The 26,483-nt window shown below is 39.9% G+C and overlaps 1 protein-coding gene across 7 annotated transcripts in view; it reads right to left on the minus strand.

Moving 5' to 3' along the window:
- The window catches only part of AGTPBP1 (ATP/GTP binding protein 1), a 167,671-nt gene that overhangs the window by 18,466 nt on the left and 122,722 nt on the right, over positions 1-26,483 (minus strand). For 6 of the 7 annotated variants that reach the window (XM_030567724.1, XM_030567720.1, XM_030567721.1 and 3 more), the window contains 4 exons: positions 25,417-25,546; positions 24,512-24,643; positions 17,602-17,778; positions 12,117-12,277 (listed from right to left, as the gene is read on the minus strand). In XM_030567724.1, the coding sequence (XP_030423584.1) occupies positions 12,117-12,277; positions 17,602-17,778; positions 24,512-24,643; positions 25,417-25,546 (600 nt within the window). The remainder of the gene's footprint in view (positions 1-12,116; positions 12,278-17,601; positions 17,779-24,511; positions 24,644-25,416; positions 25,547-26,483) is intronic. The other variant, XM_030567725.1, reaches the window with a different exon arrangement.

Consider the following 26,483-nt stretch of genomic DNA (forward strand, 5'->3'; position numbering starts at 1 on the left):
ATCCCAAAGAAAGGTAAGAGACAATGTCTGCTCCTGGGAGTGTGGCCTGTAGATCTTGAGCTAGAAACAGTGAATACACTCTACTCAGATGCAGTTGGCTTGGAAGCATGTGGGACTCTGAAATTGGGACCATATGCAACAGACTGGTACTCATACAATGAGGAACCTGTAACATATGAAAACAGTTATGGTATCTAATAGTACTAGTATGGTTAAAACAATCAATATTTCCACTGAAAAGAATTTCAAGGAATAATTTGGCTATGAAAATTTGTTCTGGGATAAAAGAAAATAGAGAATAGAGAGTTTTTGACAGTTCTGGTAATATCTAATTTTTTTAATTTAAATTTTCAAGAGTAACTAGTGATTTTAGGGGCACAACCTGAGACACCTTAAAGGAGTTTAATTTGCAGAAGGCTAGTACACAGCACATTCTGAAGTCAGGACTCTTTCTGAAAATCAGGCACCCAAAAACTTAGGCAAAGTCAGTAGTGATTCTTGAACATTTAGGGACAAAAGTTTAAGAATATTATTGACTAAAACCTTATTGGGGTGGGGGAGAACAGACAACTGCATCATTTAATTTAGAAAAGTAGGTTTCAGGAAAAATATAATTTTAAGAACAGAAATAGACCATTAAAACCATCTAGTTTGTCCTTCTGCATAACACTGCTCACAGAATTTCACCCAGTGTTTTCACTTAGAACTGCTTTGTGGTTCAGAACTCCTGCTCACTTTTAAAAATCAGATCCTAAAGCTCTGTCACAGGGATGGATCTACCTGTTTTGGGCAACTATGACATTTATTTCAGGCTTTTATGTGCCATATCCTCAACTGGTGTAAATCAATATAGCTTCATTGAAGTTAATGGAGCTACACCTATTTACATCAGCTGAGGTTCTAGTCCATATACATATGCATCTTTCTGCCAACGATCAGCTCTGACCATTTGTTCCATACATTCTATACCGAAAGTATAGGCCATAAGTGAAGCTTTGCATATCCCTGAAGTTCTCTATTTAGATTTATTTTAAAATACATCCACCTGGAACTCTAGGAACAAGTATAAAATATTAGGGCTATTGATTAATCGCAGTTAACTCACGCAATTAACTAAAAAAATTAATCGTGATTAATCGCACTATTAAACAATAGAATACCAATTGAAATTTAATAAATATTTTGGATGTTTTCTACATTTTCAAATATATTGATTTCAATTACAACAGAATACAGAGTGTAAGTGCTCACTTTATTTTTATTACAAATATTTGGACTGTAAAAACAAAATAAATAGTATTTGTCAATTCATCTAATATAAGTACTATAGTGCAATCTCTATCATGAAAGTTGAACTTACAAGTGTAGAATTATGTACAAAAAAATAACTGCACTCAAAAATAAAACATAAAACTTTAGAGCCTACAAGTCCAATCAATCCTACTTCAGCCAATTACTAAGACAAACAAGTATGGTTAAAAGTTGCAGGAAATACTGCTGCCCGCTTCTTGTTTATAATGTCATCTGAAAGTGAGAACAGGCGTTCACATGGCACTTTTGTAGGTGGTGTTGCAAGGTATTTACATGTCAGATATACTAAACATTTGTATGCCCCTTCATTCTTCGGCAACCATTGCAGAGGACATGATTCCATACTGATGATGCTCGTTAAAAAAAAATAATGCGTTAATTATTACATTTGTGACTGAATTTACTGGGGGAGAATTGTATGTCTCCTGTTCTGTTTTACCTGCATTCTGCCATATATTTCGTCTCAGATGATGAACCAGCATGTTTGTTTTAAGAACACTTTCACAGCAGATTTGACAAAATGCAAAGAAGGTACCAAGGTGAGACTTCTAAAAATAGCTATAGCACTCGACCCAAGGTTTAAAAATCTGAAGTGCCGTCCAAAATCTGAGAGGGACGAGGTGTGGAGCATGCTTGCAGAAGACTTAAAAGAACAACACTCGGAGATGGAAACTACAGAACCTGAACCACCAAAAAAGAAAATCATCCTTCTGCTGGTGGCATCTGACTCAGATGATGAAAATGAGCATGCATTGGTCTGCTCTACTTTGGATCATTATCGAGCAGAACCCATCATCAGCATGGACATATGTCCTCTGGAATGGTGGCTGAAGCATGAAGGGACATGCACTAAATATTCACATCTGGCACGTAAGGCTACAACAGTGCCATGTGAACGCCTGTTTTCACTTTCAGGTGACACTGTAAACAAGAAGCGGGCTGCAGTATCTCCTGCAAATTTTAACCAAACTTCTTTGTCTGAGTGATTGGCTGAAGTAGAATTGAGTGGACTTGTAGGCTCTGAAGTTTTATGTTTGATTTTTGAGTGGTTATTTTTTGTTCATAATTCTACATTTGTAAGTTCAACTTTCATGATAAAGAGATTGCACTACAGTACTTGTATTACATGAATTGAAAAATACGATTTCTTTTGTTTTTACAGTACAAATACTTGTAATCAAAAATAAAGTGAGCACTGTACACTCTGTATTCTGTGTTGTAATCGAAATATATTTGAAAATGTAGAAAACATTGAAAAATATTTAAATGAATGGTATTGTATTATTGTTTAACAGCACAATGAACCGCAATTTTTTTAAATTGCTGGACAACCCTATAAAATATTAAACATATTATAACCAATGTACAAAATATCAAATCCTCTCAAATCAGGACTCTCTCCACACTATAAGAACCCACTCAGTTTTTCCCCAAAAAACCTGTGAAAAGAGGAGTTTTGAGGAGTGACCTGAAGATCAACAAATTTAGTCTCTGAAACAGCAGCGGGGGAAGCAAGTTCCAGAGTTGAGCTCCCTTCACTGAAAATGCCTAAATCACTTTTCATTTAAATCAGGATGTTAGCTTGAGTGGCTCAGCTGACCTCAGTGTCATTGTATCACATAAGTCTGCTGTAAAGAACAAAACCTAACTGCATTCAGTCATCCATACACCTCTTATCAGTTCCATACAGGGAGACAACACCTCACCCTGTGTTACAAGGCAGACCCTAAGCTGTGAACCATTTAACACTTTGGGCTTGTCTACATCAGAAAGTTGCAGCGCTGGTGAGGGAGTTACAGCGCTGCAACTTAGGAGGTGTACACATCTGCAGGGCACCACCAGCGCTGCAACTCCCTGTTTGCAGCGCTGGCCGTACTCCCGTTTTGTCTCGGGTGTAGAGGATCCAGCGCTGGTGATCCAGCGCTGGTAATCAAGTATAGACACTTACCAGCGCTTTTCTTGACCTCCGTGGAATAAGCAGGTATCCCAGCATACCTGAGGAAGCCTCTGGTAATCAAGCTGGTCTCCTTCCCCGGTTTGCTCTCGCGTTCCCCGAACAAGCAGGTCTCCTTCCCTGCGGTTTGCAGGGTGGTTCGGGGAACGCGAGAGCAAACCGCGGCGAAGCTGGTCTCCTTTCCCGGTTGGCTCTCTCGTTCCCCGAACCAGCAGGTCTCCTTCCCTGCGGTTTGCAGGGTGGTTCGGGGAACGCGAGAGCAAACCGGGAAAGGAGACCAGCTTCGCCGCGGTTTGCTCTCGCGTTCCCCGAACAAGCAGGTCTCCTTCCCTGCGGTTTGCAGGGTGGTTCGGGGAACGCGAGAGCAAACCGCGGCGAAGCTGGTCTCCTTTCCCGGTTTGCTCTCTCGTTCCCCGAACCAGCAGGTCTCCTTCCCTGCGGTTTGCAGGGTGGTTCGGGGAACGCGAGAGCAAACCGGGAAAGGAGACCAGCTTCGCTGCGTTTGCTCTCGCGTTCCCCGAACAAGCAGGTCTCCTTCCCTGCGGTTTGCAGGGTGGTTCGGGGAACGCGAGAGCAAACCGTGGCGAAGCTGGTCTCCTTTCCCGGTTTGCTCTCTCGTTCCCCGAACCCCCGAGCAAGCAGGTCTCCTTCCCTGCGGTTTGCAGGGGGGTTCGGGGAACGCGAGAGCAAACCGCGGCGAAGCTGGTCTCCTTCCCTGGTTTGCTCTCGCGTTTCCCGAACCCCCCTTGAAGCCGCCCAACAGCGCTGCAGTGTGGCCACATCTAACACCACTTGCAGCGCTGGTTGCTGTAAGTGTGGCCACTCTGCAGCGCTGGCCCTATACAGCTGTACTAATACAGCTGTAACAACCAGCGCTGCAAAATTTTAGATGTAGACATGGCCTTTGTTAGCCTATTTTGAAGGTTGTCAGCCAATGTATGTAGGTTACACACACACACAATGCATTAATATGTATTATGCCCATTGTATTATAATGAGTGTGGGGAGGCGGGGGGCGGGTAATCATGCTAAACTGTACTGTGATTATTCTTGCACTCTTAAGCTAAGGCATACATCCTAGGATGCCCAGGGACAAGAATAGCTTAAGCAAATACAACACCTGTCAAAAACTAGATGGACTAGTCTTAAGGTGCAACGTCGTGTACGTATGAATAATATAAATGTATGAATATTCTCTGTTAGGGAGTATCTTCATGCCTTTCAGCATTTGGAATTTAATATTCAAACAAAAGATCAGAAAGTACAGGGAGGCACCAAAGACAAAACTAGCACAATCTGGCCAATTAAACGTTAAGGATGGTGAACAGTGTTCTGTAACTTGTAAACAGCCATCTATAAAATGTCGAGTTTAAGGGGGCTTTTGGGAAGCACATCTTCTGTGTAAGGTGAATCAAACCTACTGTGAGACTGCCTCCTGGGAAGGACTGGTAATGGATTAACACTCTTTCCTGTACTGTATTACTTTATCTTTAGCCAATAAATCTGGCTGAGTTTGGTTATTTAGTCTCTTGAACATTCTTAATATTGAACCACAAGTATAGTCAATTAGTTGGCTATGACTTTTTGTCATTTAAAGCTAAACGAAGTTAGAAAAATGCAAGGTTTTAAAAGAACTTTCCTTTCTCCTCTTTTCTTACCATGCATATCTTGAGAATAGTTATTTTGTAATCAATGGCTGCTTTCATTTGATTCATGTTTTTCTATATCATTTTAGTTCATTTCAGTTCCTCTTCTGATTAGTATTTGCTATATCTAAAACAAAGCATGTGTGTTCTCTCAGTTAAACCGCCTCCCACAACTCCTGGAGTGAGCAGACAAATTGCCCCATTGTAGAACTGATAAATGAAATTGTTTTTAATAGTTCACTTTATTAATGTAACTTCTGTTCACCATTCACTACACTTGCCTACACTGTAACTTCTGTTCCATATTGTAATTCAAACCCCATTTTAAAACACTCACTCCATTTTGTAAAAGCTTCCTCCAACCTTCATTTTTGCAAACCCTGCTGTAATCTTATTAGTTTAGTTTAGATGTGTGAATGAGGTATGTATGGATGACGGAATCAACCTCCAGCCCCAGCCTGTCCTGATGAGATAAAGTTCAAATACCAACGGCTGAAGACCTAGACAACAGCCCTAAACAAAGTAAGAAGCATCCACCCTAAAAAGAAAAGGACAACAGAACAACAGAAGGAAGATCAAAGCCAGGTTCAAGGCTGAAAGTCACGCCTGCAATTGATGGGTGATCAATCTAAACCTAGAGGCAGCGTGACACAGCAAGACCTATAGACTTTGAATCCAAACTAAAAGCCTATAAAAAAGAAGGGTGAGATGAGAGACTCTGGGTAACATTCTGTTGCCAACATGGAAGGACATCAGTGCCTGCCCAACAGAGATCCAGCTTGTCCTTGTGCCTGGCTTTCCTGGCCAGTTAGCCGCCACAAGCTACGAACCCAAGCTGCAAAATCAAGCCATGAACTTAAGGTATCTTCAGGACTGGTAACTATGCAGCAGCTGCAGAACATCCGATGGATGTGTGTTTGTGTGTGTGTATAGGTATTAGGTATAATGTGTGTGTATAAGAATTAAGATATTAGTTATTAGTGATAAATCAAATTGTTATCATAATAAATGTGGCATCTTTGCCTTGTCCCCTTTAATAAGATCCTGCTGGTTTTTACTGGTCTAATATAATTGGTACAACACCATAACACCCTGCGAGTGCAAGTGTAGAGCAACAGAGTTGTGTTGCTATACATTTTGCAATATGCACCCAGATAACTGTGTTGTTTGTCACAGTCAGATACAGAGCCAGTGCAGGTGGTACTCCTTGGGGAATTCTGCACAGAATTGATGTCCCCCACAGATTTCTTTGCTTTCCCGCAGAAAAATGCCTTTCTGATTGGAAAGCAAAAGGAAGCCACAAGAGCAGTCATGTGACACCCACCCCCACCCCTCAGCAGTATGTTTTCGGTGCCCAAGGCAGCGGGTAGAGAGGTAAATCACTGTGGGGCAGGGGGCAGGACTGGGGCTCTTACCCTGTGCCAGCTCCTCAGTTACAGGGGGAGGGATCACTCCACAGGGAGTTGCTCCCCCCTCTGCCCAACCCCTGTGCATACAGACCCCTCTCACACCCAGACCCTCCCGCCAAGTCTCACCCCCTCTGCACTCAGAACCTCTCTGATGAGCCCCATTTCCCCTGCACCTGGACCACCCTGACAAGCCACCCGCACCCTTACCATACCAAGCCCCAACCAGCTGCATCTGGATCCCCACCCCAATGAGCTCCACTCCCCCAGCATCTGGACCCCACCACTGAGCCCTCCACACCCAGACGCCCTGCCGAGCTCTATTCCCCACCCCCACACCCAGACACTCCTTTTGCTAAGCTCTAACCACCTTCACCTGGACCCCCTTGCAGAGTCCCATTACTATGGCACCCAGAACCCCGCAAGAAGCCCCTGTGCATCCAGATCCACTCCACACGTGGATCCCCTACTGAGCCTCGCGCACCCAGATTGCCCCACACAGAACCCTTTCAACCCATACCTGGATCCCCCCCCCCCCCCCATTAAGCTCCTCCATGCTTGGATCCTGCCTTGCTAAGCCTGCCTGCCCGCACCTGGGACACAGGGGCAGGGCTCTGGGGTATTTTTGGGGCAGGCCCGGTCCTTGCGCTGTGTCAGGGTTGGGTGCAGCTTCACTGCTGAGTCCATGTCCCGGGGGAAGCTACAGAGTGATCTCCCACCTCTGCGCAATCAGTGGCCTGTGCTCCCCAATGCCATGCTGGAGCCTCCACATTTATTTGACAAATAAAATGTGCAGAATTATACAGAATTTTAAAATGTTGTGTGCAGAATTTTTATTTTTTTAGTGCAGAATGCTCACAGGAATAAGGTGGAGGAAGTGACAGTACATTACATGGGGTCACATACTGATAAATTAGACTATCATGGGTTAACTAACCCTGCAATTTTTTACCCCATGCTTAACATGCAGTGAAAACATACGCAAAGAATCATTTCAGATGTTTTAGAGGTTACAGCCAACACACTCAATTGCACTTTTAATCTCCTGAAAATCTTACAAGATGTTTTCTGTAGAAATTATGTCAGTTATAAATAGAGCGACCACTTAAAATTAAATAGAATAAATAAAGGCATCCCAAACATAAAAACATTACTGTTTCATTTTATTGAAGCGGTTTATCTTTCTTTAATTATCTCCTGATTTAAATGCATTCTGTTCAAAGGAAAGTAAACCTCAAACTTCTAACAGGTTGTATGTATGGATGTAACTGCACAATAACTAGAAACTGACAGACTGTAAATATCATTTGCCACTCTGTGGGTTTACATGGACAAAGACTAAATGACCTTTCCAGTGACCTACTGTTCTAATGTGTTTTGTAGCTGCAATTAACTCTACTCTTCAGGTCATGCAATTGTGTCCTAACCCTTTCTCTGTGTTACACAATTAAGCAAACATCATGGAAGATATGATTTATATTGTTTCTGTAAATTTAAAATCTTATTAAGTTTAAATTGTTTAAACAAACAGGTACTGTATTTTGTTGAAAATAATACGCAGTCCTCCACTGGCTTGATCCGCAAAGGGAGGTTGAGGAGGGCAGCCGGTTTCCATCAAAAGGATGAATTCCCTCCCTCCTCACCAGCCTGCAAGAGATCTTGATGGCACAGAAAAGGCATTGTGCACTAGCCAGGAAGACACTGAACTTCTGTGGCTTCTCACCTTGCTGACTACTTCTTTATTTGATCCTATATTCTCTTCCCTTTTTCTGTTTCTGACTTTTTGGATACTGCTATTACTGTTAATATTATGGTCATGCCTAGCGACCTCAACTGAAATCAAGGCCACGTCATGGTGGCCACTATACAAACAATACTGTATAAACAAATAGTCGCTAAATTTAATATTTAAATAGATAAGGCAGAATTATCCAGTGGAGCACGCTGCCTTTGTTCTCTTGTGATCCCTCTACTCAGGGCCGGCTCTACAGTTTTCGCCGCCCCAAGCAGCACACCGAATTGCCGCTGTGGGCGGCGGCAGCAGTCTGTGTGCCCTTAGGGCGGCAGGCGCGTTTCTGCAGTGGCGGCAATTTGGCGGCAGCTTCTATGTTTAGCTGAAGCCACCGTGGACAGCTAAACATAGAAGCTGCTGCCAAATTGCTGCCGCCGCGGAAAAGTGCGTGCAGCCCTAAGGGCACACAGACTGCCCCGCTGTCCACGGCAGCAATTCGGCGCGCTGCTTGGGGGCAAAACAAAAGGGACTGCCGCCCCTTGCAGATTGCTGCCCCAGGCACCAGCTTGGAATGCTGGTGCCTGAAGCCAGCCCTGCCTCTACTCTTGATCAGCACATACACTCCCATTGATTCAGATACCAACTACAGTGAATCCTGTGCAAGAAATTATATTAGGCAACCTCTTGTTTTAATAGACTATTCAGTACTGTTGGGGACACTGGAGTACAGTTCTGCTTCATCTCAATTTGATGTTCACTCCCAGCTAATCACCAGTTTTTGTCAGTCCTAAGTAGTTGCACAAGAGAGATATCACGGCAGGTGAGTCTCAAACCAAATCTATTTCTTTCCCCCGTCTAGTCTGCCATCTCAAATGTTTCTCAGACATCTTTTTTTGGATACCCCAGTACTACATCAAATTCACTCTCCCTGAAATTGAACACCCTTTTCTACTTATCACTCTTTTCTATCTCCCTTCTCTACCACTCTAGACAGCTTTGCTATCCCTCCTGCCTCTCACACTTGGAACCTCTATGTAATAGTCTTTGGTTTCTCCCTTTATCTTCTGCTAAGTCTTTTTACATAAGCATATCAAGTCCGCCCTTCCTCTTCACTGTTCCCACTGCTAAAACCCTCAAGTATAACATGGTACTCTATCATCTTGCTAATACAGCATTCTTCCTGACCTGACCTTTTACATCTCTCTCCTCCAGTCTATTCACAATGGCACTACTAACGCCCTCTTCTGCTCCTGTCACCTGACACTCCTTATTGTTTACTCTCTCTACTTTCTGCCTTCTATCTAGCTGGCCCCTAGAACAGTCTCCCATTCCCTGGGGACCTATCACCTCTCATCTCCTTCCGAATATCTCCCCGCAATAATCCTCCTTTTCTTTTCCTAATCTCTACTTGTTGTCAATGACCTAACATCCTTGGTCTCATCCACCTCAAACTGTAACCACTTTGAGTGAGCTCAGAGGAAGGTTTTACATTACTTCTGCAGACTCATACTGTAGAACATCATGTATCTTATGATCCGTGGAATTGTTTAAAGCCATAAACAGGCAGGTGGTATGCACAAACTGACCCACTGGTCTGACCACTTCAAATCACAGTTAAGAAAAGCCTGTCCTTCCACTACCTGTCTTCAGTTTCTCTTTACCTCACTAAAGTACATAAATTCTCCAAATAAGAGAAAGGAGGGTCTGTTGGAATCGGAGAGGCAATATAATCAGAGAATACCAGTCGCTTTTAAGTTTGCCTCCTTTGTTCCTTCATATAACTAGCTTCAGATTCCACTATAAATTTAGCAAACAAATGAAATCATTAGTTAGTGGTTTGGTAATAGTAAACTGGTAAAAAATTGAAAGACTATCCCTCTTGAAATCATTGCCTTCACCTCAGGTGTCTAACATGTCTAGTCAGAGATAACCCTGCAACTATTGCAAAAAGCATTTTTTTAAAAAATCCAAGTACTTTGAGATGCACCATTTTGATAGTTTGAATAGAAGTGAAACCTTAGATGGACTAAAAATATTGAAAATTACTACAAAACTATTAATAGCCTTTATATAACTTACTATTTATTTTATTTATTAAAAAGGCACCAATCAAAACAAGAGATGAAAAGCAATGTTTTGTGACAGCTTTTGCTTAGCAGGTGGAGAAAGACCATTAATGGGAAAAAGTATTCTTTAACTCGTGAGCCATACACATACCTCCTAATAGTTTATTGCTTTAAATAATTCCATTGATTGTGAGGCACAGCATACAAATTCCTATAAGAAGGATCTGCAGAGAATATTTCACGAAGGAAAACACATCTCAAAGCTACAGAGTAACAGACTACTCAAATGCTTTTTCTTCACACATTTATTAACGTTTACTCAAAGTGACATCATTTACATGTCAAATTATACTGCAGTGATTTAAACTGGTTATAAGGTTATTGTTACTTTAGGATTGTGTAAGTACTGATTATTTAAAAAAAAAAACTACATTTTTAAACAGAGTAAAACAAGAGAAGTTTCATAATACATGAACTAAACGCCACACGTACTTCCATATGAAAACCTCTTCCACGGATTTCTGTGCAACTGTGGGTAAAACATCACTTAACCCCTATGTTTCAGTTTACCCATCTGTAAAATGGTTGTAATTATAAAATATGTCCCTACCTCAAAGGGATATTGCAGGATTTAAACTGTAAAGCACTTTGAGACCCTTGAATAAAAACCACTAGGTAAGCAGCAGTTACAGCTTTCACAAAAGCTATAATTAAATGTTAATATATTTCTGTTATAATTTCTTTTCATGAAAAAGTATTGTTTGGGATAAAGCTGTCCAAAATATTTTCCTCTAAGCTGTAGCTAAGAATAGAAAGTTTGAGGAAACTCCATTTAGTGGTTTCTGAATTATGGGAAGATAAGAGATGGGGAAGACAGACATTTTAAAATAAAAAGAAATGAACCTAATCAAACTTCAGACTTTTCTTAACAAATTTTATTAGACAACCTCCAAAACTAGTTTGTCTCTAGTAATCCATGCTACAGCTGGGGATGGGAGGAAGGAAGAATTTAAAAGCTAGTCTTTATTTATAATGGGCATAACTCAATGGGCATTTGCTAAGACTCTTAGCAAAGTCAGAATAGCATCTCACCCTGTGTGCCCTAATTAAGGGATGGAAGAACTGCACCTTTCCCCTACAGAGATTGTCAGGCACAGAATCTGTTACTATGACGGTTTGCTTACAGAAAATTGCAAGCCTCTTATTGAAATATATTCAACAAGATTCTTCAAGTGACTGTCCCAATCCCAGGGACAGGAGGGAAAATCATTGGGAGGGAGAGGCGCAGATCAAGTTTCTATAGTTTCAAGTTTTTGCCACATTTTTGCTGTATTCTGCAATATTTTTGTTTAAAACTGAAAGCAAGTGTGTGTGTCTCTCTTGCAAAGAGAAACCAGCTCAATGTAAGCTATTGTAGTACTATTCTGGCAACCCAATCTTAGATGGAATTGTCTAGTGTCAAAACACAAAAACAGCAGAATTGTGAAGTTAACGTCCCTCATACTAATTCACTTCAATAAAATATCAATTATAGCACCTCCACTGAACCGTACAAACATTCCTAGGTATTATCCATTAACACTTCCACACAGACCTCTTACTGATAGTAAACAATGACTGAAGAATACAGTCCCAAGATGAATTAGACTTATGGAACCAAATCCTCCACTGGGGTAAACTGGCACAGAAGTCAATGGAGCTGTACAAGTTTACACCAACAAATCTGGCTCATAATTACCAATTTGTTTTTTTTGTTCTCTCAAGCTATCTGATATTCCAGTTTGCTTCAAATGGAGTCAGTTAAACCTATTTTTTAAAATGTGAAATAATAAAACCTTTCAACATTTAATAATGTACATGACACTTGTGACAATAACACATTCTAAACATTTTTAAAACCTTCATTTGTGTAAGCTTTTGCCTGATCTTTTAATGTTTTAGACACTGTATGGACAATTTATGTCTTTAGAAAGACAAATGCAATTCATTTCTTTTTTTTACCTTGTTACTTTACAGCTTGATTCAATCAACTCATTTTCAATGTCAAGGAGGCAAGAAGGCAGATTGAATTCCAGTGGAGAGGTCAGTCTTTTCAAACGCAGTAAGCCAACACAGAATTTGGCTCCCATCTCTTCCAGTTCTCGTGTCCCTATTTGTAACCCCTATGCATGAAATAAAAGGCAAATACACTCTATTAGCTTAACACTCTATTAGCTTATAACCACATTCCAGTATTCCTTGTTACATTTTAAAATAGTTTTCTCCAAATTAGCTGTGAAATGCAGACAAGAATTTTTACATAAATGCTTAGAAAGCAGTAATTTACAAAACTAAAAGGTTAATTTTCATCTTGGATAGAACGGCCATTTCTAGAAGACTTCAGTATCTCAGAGGTATATTCTGCTCTCTGTGCCGGAGCTTAATTCCCATCAATGCAAATGGGGGTTACACATGTTGCACTGAAGAGAGATCATAGATTCCTAAATCACAGTTTATTGGTCTTCTGTAATTCATTAATGGAAAGGAAGAACAGTTGAATATTAAGTCATTTTTCACAGAAACTGAATTTTATAGTATTTAAATTTTAATATAAAAGAATTTTTTTCAGGAAGTTCTGTCAGAATGAAAAAAAATGAGTATATTCCAGGTGTATAAAATTCAGTAAAATACACCAAATTTGTTTAAAAACTAACTGACAAAATTATTTCTTACCAAGAATAAATGAATACATAATTCATTTTAATAATTCATGAAGAATGAATAAAAACTATCATACTTCACTCTTTCATAGAGCAGTATTGCACAATTGCTAAACTTTGAAATTTTTCAGTCCAAAATTATTGCTACAGTGAATACTCTCTTGATTTCTAGGAAGTGATGGGCTCAAAAGTCTGCTTCAGTCAGCAAAGATTGTTTCATATGGATGTTGATGGAGCAAAGTACAGTTTAGTTTAGTTTAAAGGATGCAGGGAAATAAATGTCTGTTCTGCAATCAGATCCTTTGAATTTTTGCAATTGTTATTACATACAATTTTTACAATCAGGGCTTTGGAGCGGAGCCCGGAGCTGAAGCACGGATCAGCTCCGGAGCAGTGGAGCTGCAGGTTTTTGCCTGGAGCCGGAGCGGAGCCAGAGCACAGCTCCAAAGCCCTGCTTATAATCATTATCGAGTTTCTCAAACCCAGGCTCAGCTGTCTGGAGGTAATTTTGGATGTGCAGAATCTGGGCTAGATGAAGTCTTACACTATACTCCGTTCTTTACAAATGTATATTATTTTTTCTTTCAAATGTGGCATTTAATATGCTAGATGAATTTTTCTTTGCTATAACTAAGGTGGAGACTGCTTTGGATGAATAATCCTTTTTACTTTGTTGTTGGCCCTCAGATTTCAAGCAAATGGTTTCAAGATACCAGGGGCCAGGAGGAGGATTGCCTTTGGCAGAGAAGAGTCTTCCTATAATGGTATGTTCACCAGGGGTTCCATTGCCATGTCCAATACTGGAAAACAAGGGGCTCCTGGACCAGTCAGATAGTATTTCTAGGTCATGTGCTCTCCCTCCCACTCACACTGTTCTCAGAACCTTAGTCAGAATAGGCTGATGTAAAATACGAGCATCTTCAAGAGCTTAATTTGGGTGTCATTTACATAGAAGGACTTCTATTGTTCAAAGAATCTTTGCCTCCTCTTTAAAATCCTTCCATTTTCTGAGTTTGTATTATGACTCCCAGACCTTAAGAATTTTCTACCAATAATAGTGAAGCCATATTCCTGAGAGAGTGTTTATGATCTGTCAATTGTATTTGCCAGTATGAAAAGGAGCAATGTCTGCAGTTCAGATTAAATGACCTTTTTAGAATTTCTTGAAGTTACTGAAGGCAGGTAGTTTTCCTCCTGCTATTGCTTAAATAACCATCTTACACAGTGGCTCTTTGAATAGCTTTCATCCAGAGCATTCAGACATGGTCATTAGTTGCTTTGCTTAGGCATTCGTTTTCCATGCCCAGATAACTCTAGCAATATCTGTGACCATGGATCTAGCTACACACTGCAGATAATTCACTGAATCAGCTAAAACAAGGTTGTCTCCAGACACACTTCTCTCAAGAATTATTTCAACTTCAGATAAGAAAGCTTCAAATAAAATGGACAAGACTTCCTGACTGAGGATTCCACCTTCCTATTAGTGGGGTTTCAGAGTAAAAATTCATATTCTGATGGGATACCCATCTTCTTTACCAGGGAAGCTACTTCTGCATTATTCCTGGCAAGGATACTCCATCCTTTCCCTCAACACAGGACAGAATTTTTGAATGTGCCTCTTTAAGCTTTAATAGATACTCACACTTGAATTTGGTGATGCTTCTAAAGTTATGAGAGGAGGAAGATCATACTTTTCAGATATTTGAAGGAATGTGTCTGCCTTTCAGATATTTGAGGGAATGTGTCTGCCTTGGTCTGAGCTGTTAAGATCTTTCCTCTTTTTAGAAAGATAATTTCCTTTTTCAGCACTTGGATACATTTGGAGAATACACTGGGGATCCATTTGGAGAATTTTCTCTATGTTTCTACCATTACTTCATTCAACTGAAATCTTGATCGTGATGCTGCAGTCTATATGGTTTTACAAAAATATGCTAATGAGTCAATATAATGCAACTGGAATATGCTTCATACAAAAGGTCTCTTGTAAGGTATCATTACAAAGCTTATAATCTACTAGTGTGACCATCCTATTTGTATAAATGGACCACGCTTGTATCTGAAACTAGAAATATGAAATATAACTCTGAGGGCCTATTGTAATTATGCAAAGTGTGGGCCATTAATGGTGGTTTGAAATCTTGATGACTCCCATTAACCAGGACAATTGTCTGCAGATGACTGTGTTTTACCTGTAAGTCTTCCTGTATACGTGTGTGCTGGCAAGTGGGCAATGAAGTCATGTGATCATGTCACCTGAACTGGTATCCATTCTTAACTTGGTGTCTTTTCATTGAGAAGGAAGGGGTGGGAACCCAGAAAGGGACAAAGGATTCCCGCCTTATGCAAAATATATATAAATGGGTGGAACAGAACAGGGGGTGGAGCCATCATGAAGAGTCCCCTAGCTACCACCGGAGCTGGAACAAGAGCTGTACCAGGGGAAAGAATTGTGCCCAGGCCTGGAAGGTGTTCAGTCTGAAGGAAAAACTTACTGAAGCATCTCTGAGGGTGAGATTATCTGTATTCAGTTTGATTAGACATAGATTTGCACATTTCATTTTATTTTGCTTGGTGACTTCCTTTGTTCTCTCTGTTATTACTTGGAACCACTTAAAGTTTACCTTTCTGTATTTAATAAAATCACTTTTTACTTATTAATTAACTCAGAGTATGTATTGATACCTGGGGGAGCAAACAACTGTGCATCTCTCTCTATCAGTGTTATAGAGGGCAAACAATTTATGAGTTTACCCTGTATAAGCTTTATACCGGGTAAAACGGATTTATTTGAGTTTAGACCCCACTGGGAGTTGGGCATCTGAGTGTTAAAGCCAGGAACACTTCTGTTAGCTGCTTTCAGGTAAATCTGCAGCTTTGGCGCAAGTAATTCAGACCCTGGGTCTTTGCTAGAGCAGACGGGAGTGCCTGGCTCAGCAAGACAGGGTGCTGGAGTCCTAAGCTGGCAGGGAAGGGCAGGGGTAGAAGTAATCTTGGCACATTGGGTGGCAGCTCCCAAGAGGGAGTTCTGTGATCCAACCTGTCACACTGACATCACTCGTTTCTCAATAGAAGACAAGTTAGATGATGAACACACTTTTTGTACTTTTTCTTGGAAGACTTTTGCCTCTTTCTTGTTCTAATCAATTGATCTTAAGCTGCCAGATGAATCTCATTATTTCCTTCTCATTACGAGAGTGTGGGCATTTCTAGAGGGCTGGCATCCCAGATGTCCTCTTTGCCTTCGTAGGAAGATGGAAATCTCTCTCATTGCACTGACTCCAAAGAAAAGATTATTGTGCAGGCATTTGATCTTCTTGGTTGGTTTGTAATAAGCATGAAGGTGTTTTCCTTTCTGGATAACTGATTTCTCAGTATGACTCATCTGGATAGATTTTCCATTTAATTTGTACTCTTTTTTTACCTGAGGACTGATCTGAGGTACTTTGGAAGTTAATTTTCTTAAGTTTCAGTTTGGCATCCCATACTTTACCCTATCTATTTAAAACGTATTCTGAAGATTTTTGGTCTGTGGGACTCCTGGATGCACTATTACCAATAGGAACACTAAGAGCATCCCCACCTCAGGACCACAGAAGGTAGTCAGGAAATAGTTTGGAACTAACCTATCATAGGGACACTTGTGTACCTAGTACGAAGTAGGAATTAATGTACTCTATATGGGCCTACTGAGAAGCCTGCTGAGGTGTGTGCTCTGTCAATAGGCCAAGAGAGCCTAGTTTGGTGTGCTGGAATAGGATAATTATACCTCACTGTCTACTGTCTTCCTTGTTTGCAGCCTTCTGGTCCGCCTGTTCAACATGGCTGAGGTCTGCTTGCAAACAGGAGAAGCTACTGTGTGGGATGTTTTGGCATTCAGGGGTTATTTACTTTCTAAGCCTGCTTCAGCTTGCCTTTCTGTTTCAGCCTGCAGCAATGTTTGAGGCACTGTGGCAAGGGAAAGAAGATGAATGAGGCTTCAGGTCATCCACTATTTTCTACTGGTTGTACTTTTTAGTACTATTCAACTGTTGATTGCTGGGTAAGTGCTTCACAAAAAGGGCATAGGGAAATAGGCTTGCGCAGCACTGGAAACACAGGCTGGTCCTGATTCTCATCCAGAACTGCTGAGATACTTTTGAAGAAAATTAAATTTCAAAAGACAAGTCCCCAAGTTGGGGGAGGAGGCGGGAAAGGAGGCAAATTTAACTACTTTTATTCACTGTTGAACAGCGAGCTGCTAAAATAGCATGAAAATATTTGGCTTTATCTGCTTCCTCCTGCTGCCATAGGGGAGAATTCTGGAGGCAGCATTACCTAATGTCTGGTGGATCACTCCAGATTGTACCAAGAGGAGAGCTCCCTCCCCCCATTGCAAAAGTTGGTTAATGGTCATGTATCCAAGAGGTCGCTTTTAAAATAGTTCAGTGTACTGGTAACTGATAAAATAACTGTTACAGTAAAAACCATGAATTTCTTCATTTGTAGATTTAAAATTTCAACCACAAATATTTTTATTTACTCAATTATTAATAGACTTGTTAATATGGACAATCAACAGAACATACATATTACATTTTTAGAATGACAGATCCAAAAAAATAATGAAGGAATCTACATTATATTGAAATAGACTGATTTGCACACTATAATGTAAAAAGCCCTATAGCAGGATGTTCACGCACCTTTTTTAAAAGGAGACAAGCTGGGTTTTGGAAAGTGATATAAATGTAAATGGTAAACTCAATCCACACACAGGCTTTCACTTCATCTAGTTTTTTTACCTTATATTTTCCCTGATCGCAGCCACATAACGTGCTCTCCATTGTGTAGCTCCTTTGTACTCCTATCTCTCTCCAGACAACTACACGCGCTGTCGATTCCTTGGACTTTTCCACTACAAAACTGCAGCTGCTCATGCTGAATGTTGGGGCAATCTGACTAAGAATCTTAGGAAGAGTCTATAGGATAGTAATTTGAAAGAGACTCAATTTGTTTTTACGAAAATGTGAAAGCGCAGTATATTAATCAGACAGTTCAGATCTCAAATTCCAGTTTAAAAAAAAAAAAAAAAAAGTTTGCAAAATCCATCCAAAGTAATGTTTTCATTATTAAAAAGTGCCAAGAACCCCAACTGATTCATTCTTCCCCCACCTTCAAAAGTTCCCTGGTAGCGTTTGCAACCCAGTTATTAAAATAGCATGTGAGTCAAGTGAATAAAAAATAGAACATTAAATGTCTAGTAGAAAAAAGATTTGACTATATGCATGACTAATTTGGTTTTATTGTTGCACAGGGCCGCCCAGAGGATTCAGGGGGCCTGGCGTCTTCCTCTGCGGGGAACTCCCGCCGTCGAATTGCCGCCGAAGACCTGGAACTTTGGCGGCAGGTCCCAGGGCAGAAGGACCCCTCGCCGCGGGTCTTCGAGGCACTTCGGCTGCGGGTCCTTGAGCAGAAGGACTCCCCGCTGCTGAAGACTCGGAGCGGAAGAAGCTCCAAGAGCCCAGGCCCCGTGAGAGTTTTCCCAGGCCCATGGAGCGAGTGAAGGGGCCCCGAAAAACTCCTCTGGGGGCCCCGGGGCAAATTGCCTCCCCACCTCTGGGTGGTCCTGTTATTGCAGCTGAGTGAAGTGCAAAAGGGAAATGTAATTTAGATTAATATTCAGTTTCAATAGTCTAACGTATAGGAAGTTCTGTATTTTAAAATACTAGATAGTATTTCTGACATTGATTCAGCAAAGCACTTAAGTGTATGTTTAACTTTAAAGCATGTGAATAAATTCAACTTTAACAGAACTATTCACCGGCTTAAGTGTATATGTACATGTTTCAATTGTTTGCTAGATTGGGGACCAAAACACTTAACTATGTGCGTTTAATTCTAAAATTTAAAGTCAGTGCAAGTTTACCATGTGTGCTTTGCTGAATAGGGATAGGCCTGAAGTTAACATGTGTAAGCATTTGGGCCTGATCCAAAGCCCAATGAAGTCAACTGGAGTCTTTCCATAGCCTTCAAAAAGCTTTGGATCAGGCTTATGTTGAACCGGGGCTTTATTTGAAAAATGTGCCTTTAAATTAATTCCTCTGTTTTTCATACGTACAGCACATCAACTTGGTATGGACTTGGTGACTTATTCAGATGCTATCATTTGTAGTTTTCTAACTAAAACTACAAGCAATAGTCAAAATTGCTAGAGTAAAAAGGTACGTAAAAAGGCACTATTATGAAGAGACTATTCAGCAACATTTCAGCCCAGTGCTCTGAAGCACTGAGTACATTATATAGATAAACTGCATTGGGATTATGCCACTTAGGAAATAATTTTGATGTAGGGTTTTGTCAAGGTTCCTTCCCCACTCTGAACTTTAGGGTACAGATGTGGGGACCTGCATGGACACTTCTAAGTTTAATTACTAGCTTCGATCTGGTATCACTGCCACCATCCAGAATTTTCAGTGTCTGGATCACTCCCTTTCCCCCCAAAACCGTCCCCCCCACTGAGTAGCCTTGAGAGACTCCTTCACCAATTCCCTGGTGAGTCCAGATCCAATCCCCTTGGATCTAAAAACAAGGAAAAAATCAATCAGGTATTAAGAAAAAGGCTTTTAATTAAAGAAAAGAAAGGTAAAAGAAAACCCTCTGGGACAGATTAGCATACCAGCTACTCTTACAAACAGATTCAAAACACAGAGGATGTTCCCCTGGGCACAAATTTAGTTACACAAAAAAATACCCAAATACCCAATTTGATTCTACCTCTAATTGCATAAGACTGGTTACAAAGAAAAACATAAACCTATTTATTCCTTTCTAAAACTTACTACTCTGATAAGAGTCTGGTTCCTTGATCTTTTTCACTCTGCCTGAAACTGAAACTGTAAACAAAGGAAAAACTTCCCTCCTTCCTTTTGAAACATCTTGTTCCCCCATTGGTTCCTCTGGTCAGGTGTTAGCTAGGCTAGGTGAACTTTTTAACCCTTTACAGGTAAAAGAGGCAATAACCCGTAACCATCTGTTTATGACAGGTTTATTTAAACAAGGAGGCTTGAGAGCGATTTTCATACATGATTTGAAAATCCTACCTAATAGAATAGCATATCAAATATCAGGTGATCGCCTTAGGCATCTGTCCTTAAAAATAAGAAAACTGGGAGCAGCTGTATTAAATTATGCCAGAGATAACAACTCACTCTATAAACCTCAACTGTTGTTATATGTACATTTAAAATATGAGGTTTTGGTGTAAGTGCTAAACAGTATTTGGTATCTTCAATTCTTCTGTAGCTGAAAAATATTACACTAACTTCAGCTGTTCACTTGCAGGTCTTTTTCTTTTTGACCCTTATCCTTCACTCTTGGAAAGTTCAGAGAAATGATTTCACGTCAGTCAAAAATATGTTGCTGCATGCGATAAGATGCAAAAAAGTTATGTTTTCAACTTATTTTAATTTGTTCGGCCATACAATAGGACGACTCTCTCCATTTCTAGCGATATGGACACTGCACTTCTATAAAAATTTCTGTACCCATTTTCATTAACAAATGGTTCAAGCACTGATATAGACTCGGCTTAGAAATTTCAGCCCTTGTCAAAAAATTCAAGAGGCTAGTCTATAACAATACTTATATTGTTACTAAAACTGGTGCAAGTATCTGAAATTTCATAGTGTAGACAGGATTTAAGTGACTGAGGTGGATAAGGAAATTGTAAATAATCAACCAGCTAAGAAATTGTAAGGGAAACAATCCAGTAGCAGTTGGAATTTTTTTTTTTAAACACGTCTGAGCACCAAAAAGCACGCATAACTGTTTGTACAGGTAAATGGCTAGTTATGAATCTAACAAGTGCAGTCACCTGATCGGTGAGCATAACTGTGAAGAAAAAAGTAGGTATGCAAACAGGTGCAGATACTGGGCCTCCTTTAAAAAAAAAAAAAAAAAAAAAAGTCGTCCTCAAAGTAACAAAGAAAAAAACTGTATATATTTGTGATTGCCACAAGGTGGCAGTGAAACTACACAATAAGCAGCTTATTTTCAGGAAAGATTATTTTACAGTCATTGCGACTGTGCAAAAAAGGTTATTCTGAACTCTTAATTTAAAAATCCTTATCAAATAGATTTATGCACTAAACATACTGGGAAATATTATACAGCAAAAATTACATTAAAAGAACATTATGGCTGCAAAATCAAGCACTCAAATTTTGGAATTTCCAGAATTAAGGCTATCCATGCAACCTTAATACAGCCCCTTGTGCGCATGCAGTATGAAACAGTCTAACTACATGATCATATACTACTTTTTCCACAGGACCTCTACCCCCTTCAGTGCACAAGATGAATGGTGCTCACATAATGAGCAACTATTTAGTGTTTCCAGTTTGTCTCTTTGCCCAGACAGTGCCAGTATTCCCACTGGCTCCTAGTTGGGTCTCAGTCTCCTCCAATCCACTGGCTCCTAGTCCCAATCTTCTCTCACCCAGCTCCCAGTCAGATTCTCGTTACTCAGCCAACTGTAGACTTCCTCCACCCCAACTCCTAGTTTTCCCCTCATATCCTAACCCTACCAGTCTCCAGTCCCAATCCCCACTCTTCCCCAGGCTCCTTATTCCAGTCTATTCCTTCCCCTTCCCCCCATTCCCAATCTCCCACCAGGTCTAGCTCTTGCTCCCTCTGCATTCAGATCAAGTGCCTCTTCCATGCTACCTAGGTGCCAGCAGGAGGGGCATAGAGCCAGAGAGTTACCCTGCTCTCTGTTCCAGGGTCTGGACCTTGCACAGGCTGCAGCAACCCAGAGTCACAATTACAGACAGTTCTGTTCATCTCCTCACAGCCTCAGACTGGAGCATGCTTAGTGCTCATGGAATCTTCTGGGAATTTAGTTGTGAAGCTCTAGCAAATCTAGCAAATTGCACTCTTTCCGAGGTTTATAACTTGGGTGGATTTTCAGGGGGATTAGAAAAAGTCACATCCTTGACACAAAGGCCATCCCCTAATTTTACGACTCGACTCCTGCATAGGAGTTTCTAAGGGGGGGTGGGGGAAGTTTGCAAATTTAGTATGAGCAGAATTTATTTTCCCTAGCTTCATTATCAAAAATGGCTCAACTCTTCAGTCTGAAATTTTCCAAAATAATTAAGAATGAGGCAGAGATCCTCATGGAAAATTTCAAATCGAATGGGTAAAGTTTTGTAAGCAAGTGAAAACAGGATCTAACAATGAGAAGTGTTCAGCAGCCTTAATAATAGGCACTGCTACTAGCCTTGATTGTAATAACTGATCTAATTCCATCAATGAAGTGAATAAAGTGTACGACAAAAGTGTTTGCTATACTAAAATATGGAAAAGTGTTCATAATTCTGTTAATAGCTTAACATTTTTCACAAAAAGCTACTAAAATATTGCTTAGTTTGTTAGCCCAGTTAATAATAATGTTGTTTTGAAAAGCTGAATTAATTCTTTCATTTTTGTTTAATGAAATACTTTTTTGTCTTGTTTAATTAGAAGAATAAAAATAAAACAAACAATCAGCTGTGTCAAATGAGTGATTATTTGCCATTATTTTATGACTGTTGACTCTCTTGTCTATATCCCTCCTTCTCAGAGGGAACAAGGTGTTTTTCTTTGTTTTCCCTTCCTGGCTACATGACAGTGATCTAATCCAAGTGTTTGGCACTCCCTGACATATAAAAGAGTACTCCTTTGACTGGCACTCTATTAACTTTGCATGAAGCTAGGCAGAGAAAGAAGAGCTATAATTAGATCCCTGGACTCTGTTAGAACCATAGGTAGCTCAAGTGCTACAGGTTAAGTATCACATTACTGATTACTTTATCCAAATATCTTCCTAGATTCCAGAATGCTTTTCTGTTTTCAGAAGTTTACTCAGTTGTTTTTTTCCCCACTACAGAAGTCACCCTTACACTTCCAAATTGTCTTAGATAATTAAACCAATTAAATAATGTTTCTTCGTATGTGTAATATTTCTGAGGTATCCTGTGTATATGAGAAAGTAGGGAAGCATACACAATGCTACAAATACTGAGGTAATTATATCTATACTATAACTGACTTTTTTAAAAGGTAAACAAAATGATATACCTGTTCTTTTATATCTGAATACTATTATTCTATTACATATTCAAGAACATTCACAAACATAAAAATAGTGATAGTTTTAAGTGGGCATAGATGTTGTATAGCAGCACAGTGTGTACACAAAGTTGTGGAAGTTATTTGAAAAATGTCTGAAAAAATAATCTGTTACATATTATGGAAGTCACGGAATTGTTTTTGTACTGTGCATGCAAATTGCAGAGGGACACTGTAATCATACTTTATACCATGTGTCATAACATTTTTTCCCAGATCTGGACCTTAGCGTCCGAAATATGGGTGTTAGCATGAAAACCTCCAAGCTTAGTTACCAGCTTGGACCTGGTATGGCTGCCACCAGCTAGGAATTAAACAGTGCCTAGCTCACTGTGGTCTCCCCAAAACCTTCTCTGGGGGACCCCAAGACTCAGATGCCTTGAGTCTTACAACAAAGGGAAATAACCTCCTCCCCTTGTTTCCTTGTTACTTCCTCCCAGGCTCCCCTCCCTGGACGACCCTAGAAGTTTCCCTGCTTCCAGTCCTGGAAACACAAGTACCGAGAGATCTATTCTCTCCCCCTCACCCAGAGGGTATGCAAAGTCAGGCTTAGTAAATCTTACACAAAGAGATTTTCCCCTTGACTTCTTCCTCCCACCAATTCCCTGATGAGCTGCAGACTCAATTCCCTGGAGTCCCCACTAAAGAAAAACTCCAACAGGTCTTAAAAAGAAAGCTTTATATGAAAAAAGAAAGAAAAAGACATTAAAAATAGTCTCTGTAATAAGATGACAATATACAGGGTCAATTGCTTAAAGGAAAAAAATGAATAAACAGCCTTATCCAAAAAGAATACAATTTAACACATTCCAGCAACTACACACATGTAAATACAAAAGAAAACAATATAAACCTATTGTCTTACTATCCTTGTTCTTACAACTTGGAAACAGAAGATTAGAAAGGCAGGAGATAGAAAAATCACTCTCAGAGCCGAAAGGCCACAGGCACAAACCAAAGAACAAAGAACTCACACCCAAAACTTCCCTCCACCCAGATTTGAAAAAGTCTTGTTTCCTGATTGGTCCTCTGGTCAGGTGTTTTTTGTTACCCCTTTCCAGATGAAAGAGACATTAACCCTTAGCTATCTGTTTATGACACCATGACAGCGTCGCTCAGGTTTGAGAACAGCATAAACAAGGAAACAAAGCTGTCCATGGCGCTTTTCAGAGAGAGAAAAGTAAAAGCAATCAAACGTTACTTTCCAGTTTAGATCCAACATTATGAGTAAATTATATTAATCAGTAACAGCTATCTGTGCACCTACGTGTGTCTTACTGCACAAATCCCAAAGCATAAATTGTCGGATGCTGCAGATGCCCCACACCATCTCCTGTACCTAGAGAATGGCATTGCCTAGGGACAAGCAAACACCACTACTTATTGTGGATGAATAATTTGACAAAGCGCAAGTACATACACTTTTTAATTTTAGACCAGATCAACATTGTTCTTACTTGTGGGGGTCAGAAGTAACAACATGAGGAAATCAAGATATAATTACACTCTCACAACTTACTTGAAGGTTTAACTTTTACTCACCCTATAACCAAGGTCCTCAATCAGGTCACAAGAGGCAGCGCTAACATTAGTGTGCCACACCGTCTCTTTGATGCTGCAGCCATACATGAATACATTCTTTTTACGAGAATGACCATGATAATCACAGTAAACCTACAAAAAATGGAGAAATAAAAGCAATGTTTTAAAGCAGGCTACAGCATCAGATAATTTAAAGTTATTCCATCTCTCCCTTCCATATTAAACCCTATATGGAAACCATGATTTGTCCCTTGGGTCCTGATTCTGCAAGGACATTTCATTGGTTTCAAAGTGATGACTCTCAAGCATAATATTAAGTATATGCATACATTCTGGCAGGACTGGGGGCTTACGTAGTTATGCACATATATTGTACAATATAAGTAGCAACATGAAGTTTAGACATATTGCACATGTTCCAAATTGCTGTTTGAGTACATAAAACTAAGCCATTTCCAAAGAAAATTTCAAACCTAGCAAAGCAGCACATCTAAAACTTTCTGAATTCAACTGTTTTTGTTACAACAACTGCCTTAACCAACACCCCCCACCCCCCCCAAAAAAACCCACTCTGATGTTCAGAACATGAGCCTTTTTTCCATCCTCTAACTGAACAACATCTGCAAACAAATGGTAGATATGCAGTACCGAAAGGCTCAAGAATTAAAACTAGAGTGTTGTAACTAAATATTTTTGCAGCATTAACCAAAGTGACTGCTCTCCTTCAATACAACTGGAAATAGTTCCAGAAATTTCTGACAAACCCTCCAGCTCACATTTGTAAGCATGTGAAGCAGTTGCAAGGACCTATAAATGTGTTTTCTTTTACAGAAAGTGAGACAGTATCTATACAAAAAGCTAAAATGATTTTGAAATGCCTATTTTGGGCAAACATACATACTCACCAGAGGCAAACGTTTTATAGCAGCCAAATATTGCAGCAAGCCCTTGGCATGGTAAATTGTGGGATGAAGGTCTGGGTTTGGGTTTTGCCACTGTCTGTTCAAATCCTCCCCACTTAAAGAACAGCGATGGCTATGAAAGACAAATTTATAAAGAAATGTACGTCTCACAATATAACCTCACTTTTATTTTAAAAGTTACCCTCACTAGTTCAAGTTTTGCCTGTAACACAACTACTTAATTTGTGCGGTCAAGTGAAATTTAAATTCCAGTTTGTATTAACAACATGCTTTTACTTGCAGAAGAGTTAATTTAGTGGTTACTAATATATTTTACTTGGATCAGCAAAAAATTATATGGAAGTAAATTTTTATTTAAAGATATTTGCCTACTTACTTGCTCTGAGATTAGAGGAAGTAAAATTATCTGTTGAGAAAACTGAATGTTTGAACAAGTGTGATAAGTCAACAAATTCAATTCAAAATTGATAAGTTCTAATTTTTAAAAAATTAATAGCATTTTAAATTTAAATTTTTGTTCAGATGGTCAATGATTTTATTGTTCAATCTTTTTGTCTAGCTCATGATCTTGTGACCATAATCTGTCTGCTCAATTTGATCTTTTGGAACTGCTAAATAGACAGTTAACTGTCAGTGATGTTCAGTGATAGATTTGCTGAATCTGTTGAATTTTTCTAGAATTCTTCATACAATTTGCTAATTTGTGGAAAGATCCTGATCTCCATGAAGATGATCAAATCAAATCAAATCAAATCTAACTGGATGGGAAGCCTGGTAACTTCAATGGAATCTTATTCAGATCATCAAGAAGAAAGCATGCTTGTGAACCTTTAAAATAGTAGCTTCAAAGATAACTCATGTACCCTTTACACACCATCACAAGTCCAGAAGCCACATGACTTCAAGCAAGGCTTTTGTCTCCACCCCTGCTTTGACTGACAATTGACAGGGATATGGAATCCACCATCAGCCAACATACAAGACCTGTCACAGGCAAGGCTGGTAGCATAGAGGAGACCAACTAGCCAGCAGAAGACTAACAGAAACCA

Source organism: Gopherus evgoodei, chromosome 6 (assembly GCF_007399415.2).
Source record: "Gopherus evgoodei ecotype Sinaloan lineage chromosome 6, rGopEvg1_v1.p, whole genome shotgun sequence".
Classification (NCBI taxonomy): domain Eukaryota; kingdom Metazoa; phylum Chordata; order Testudines; family Testudinidae; genus Gopherus; species Gopherus evgoodei.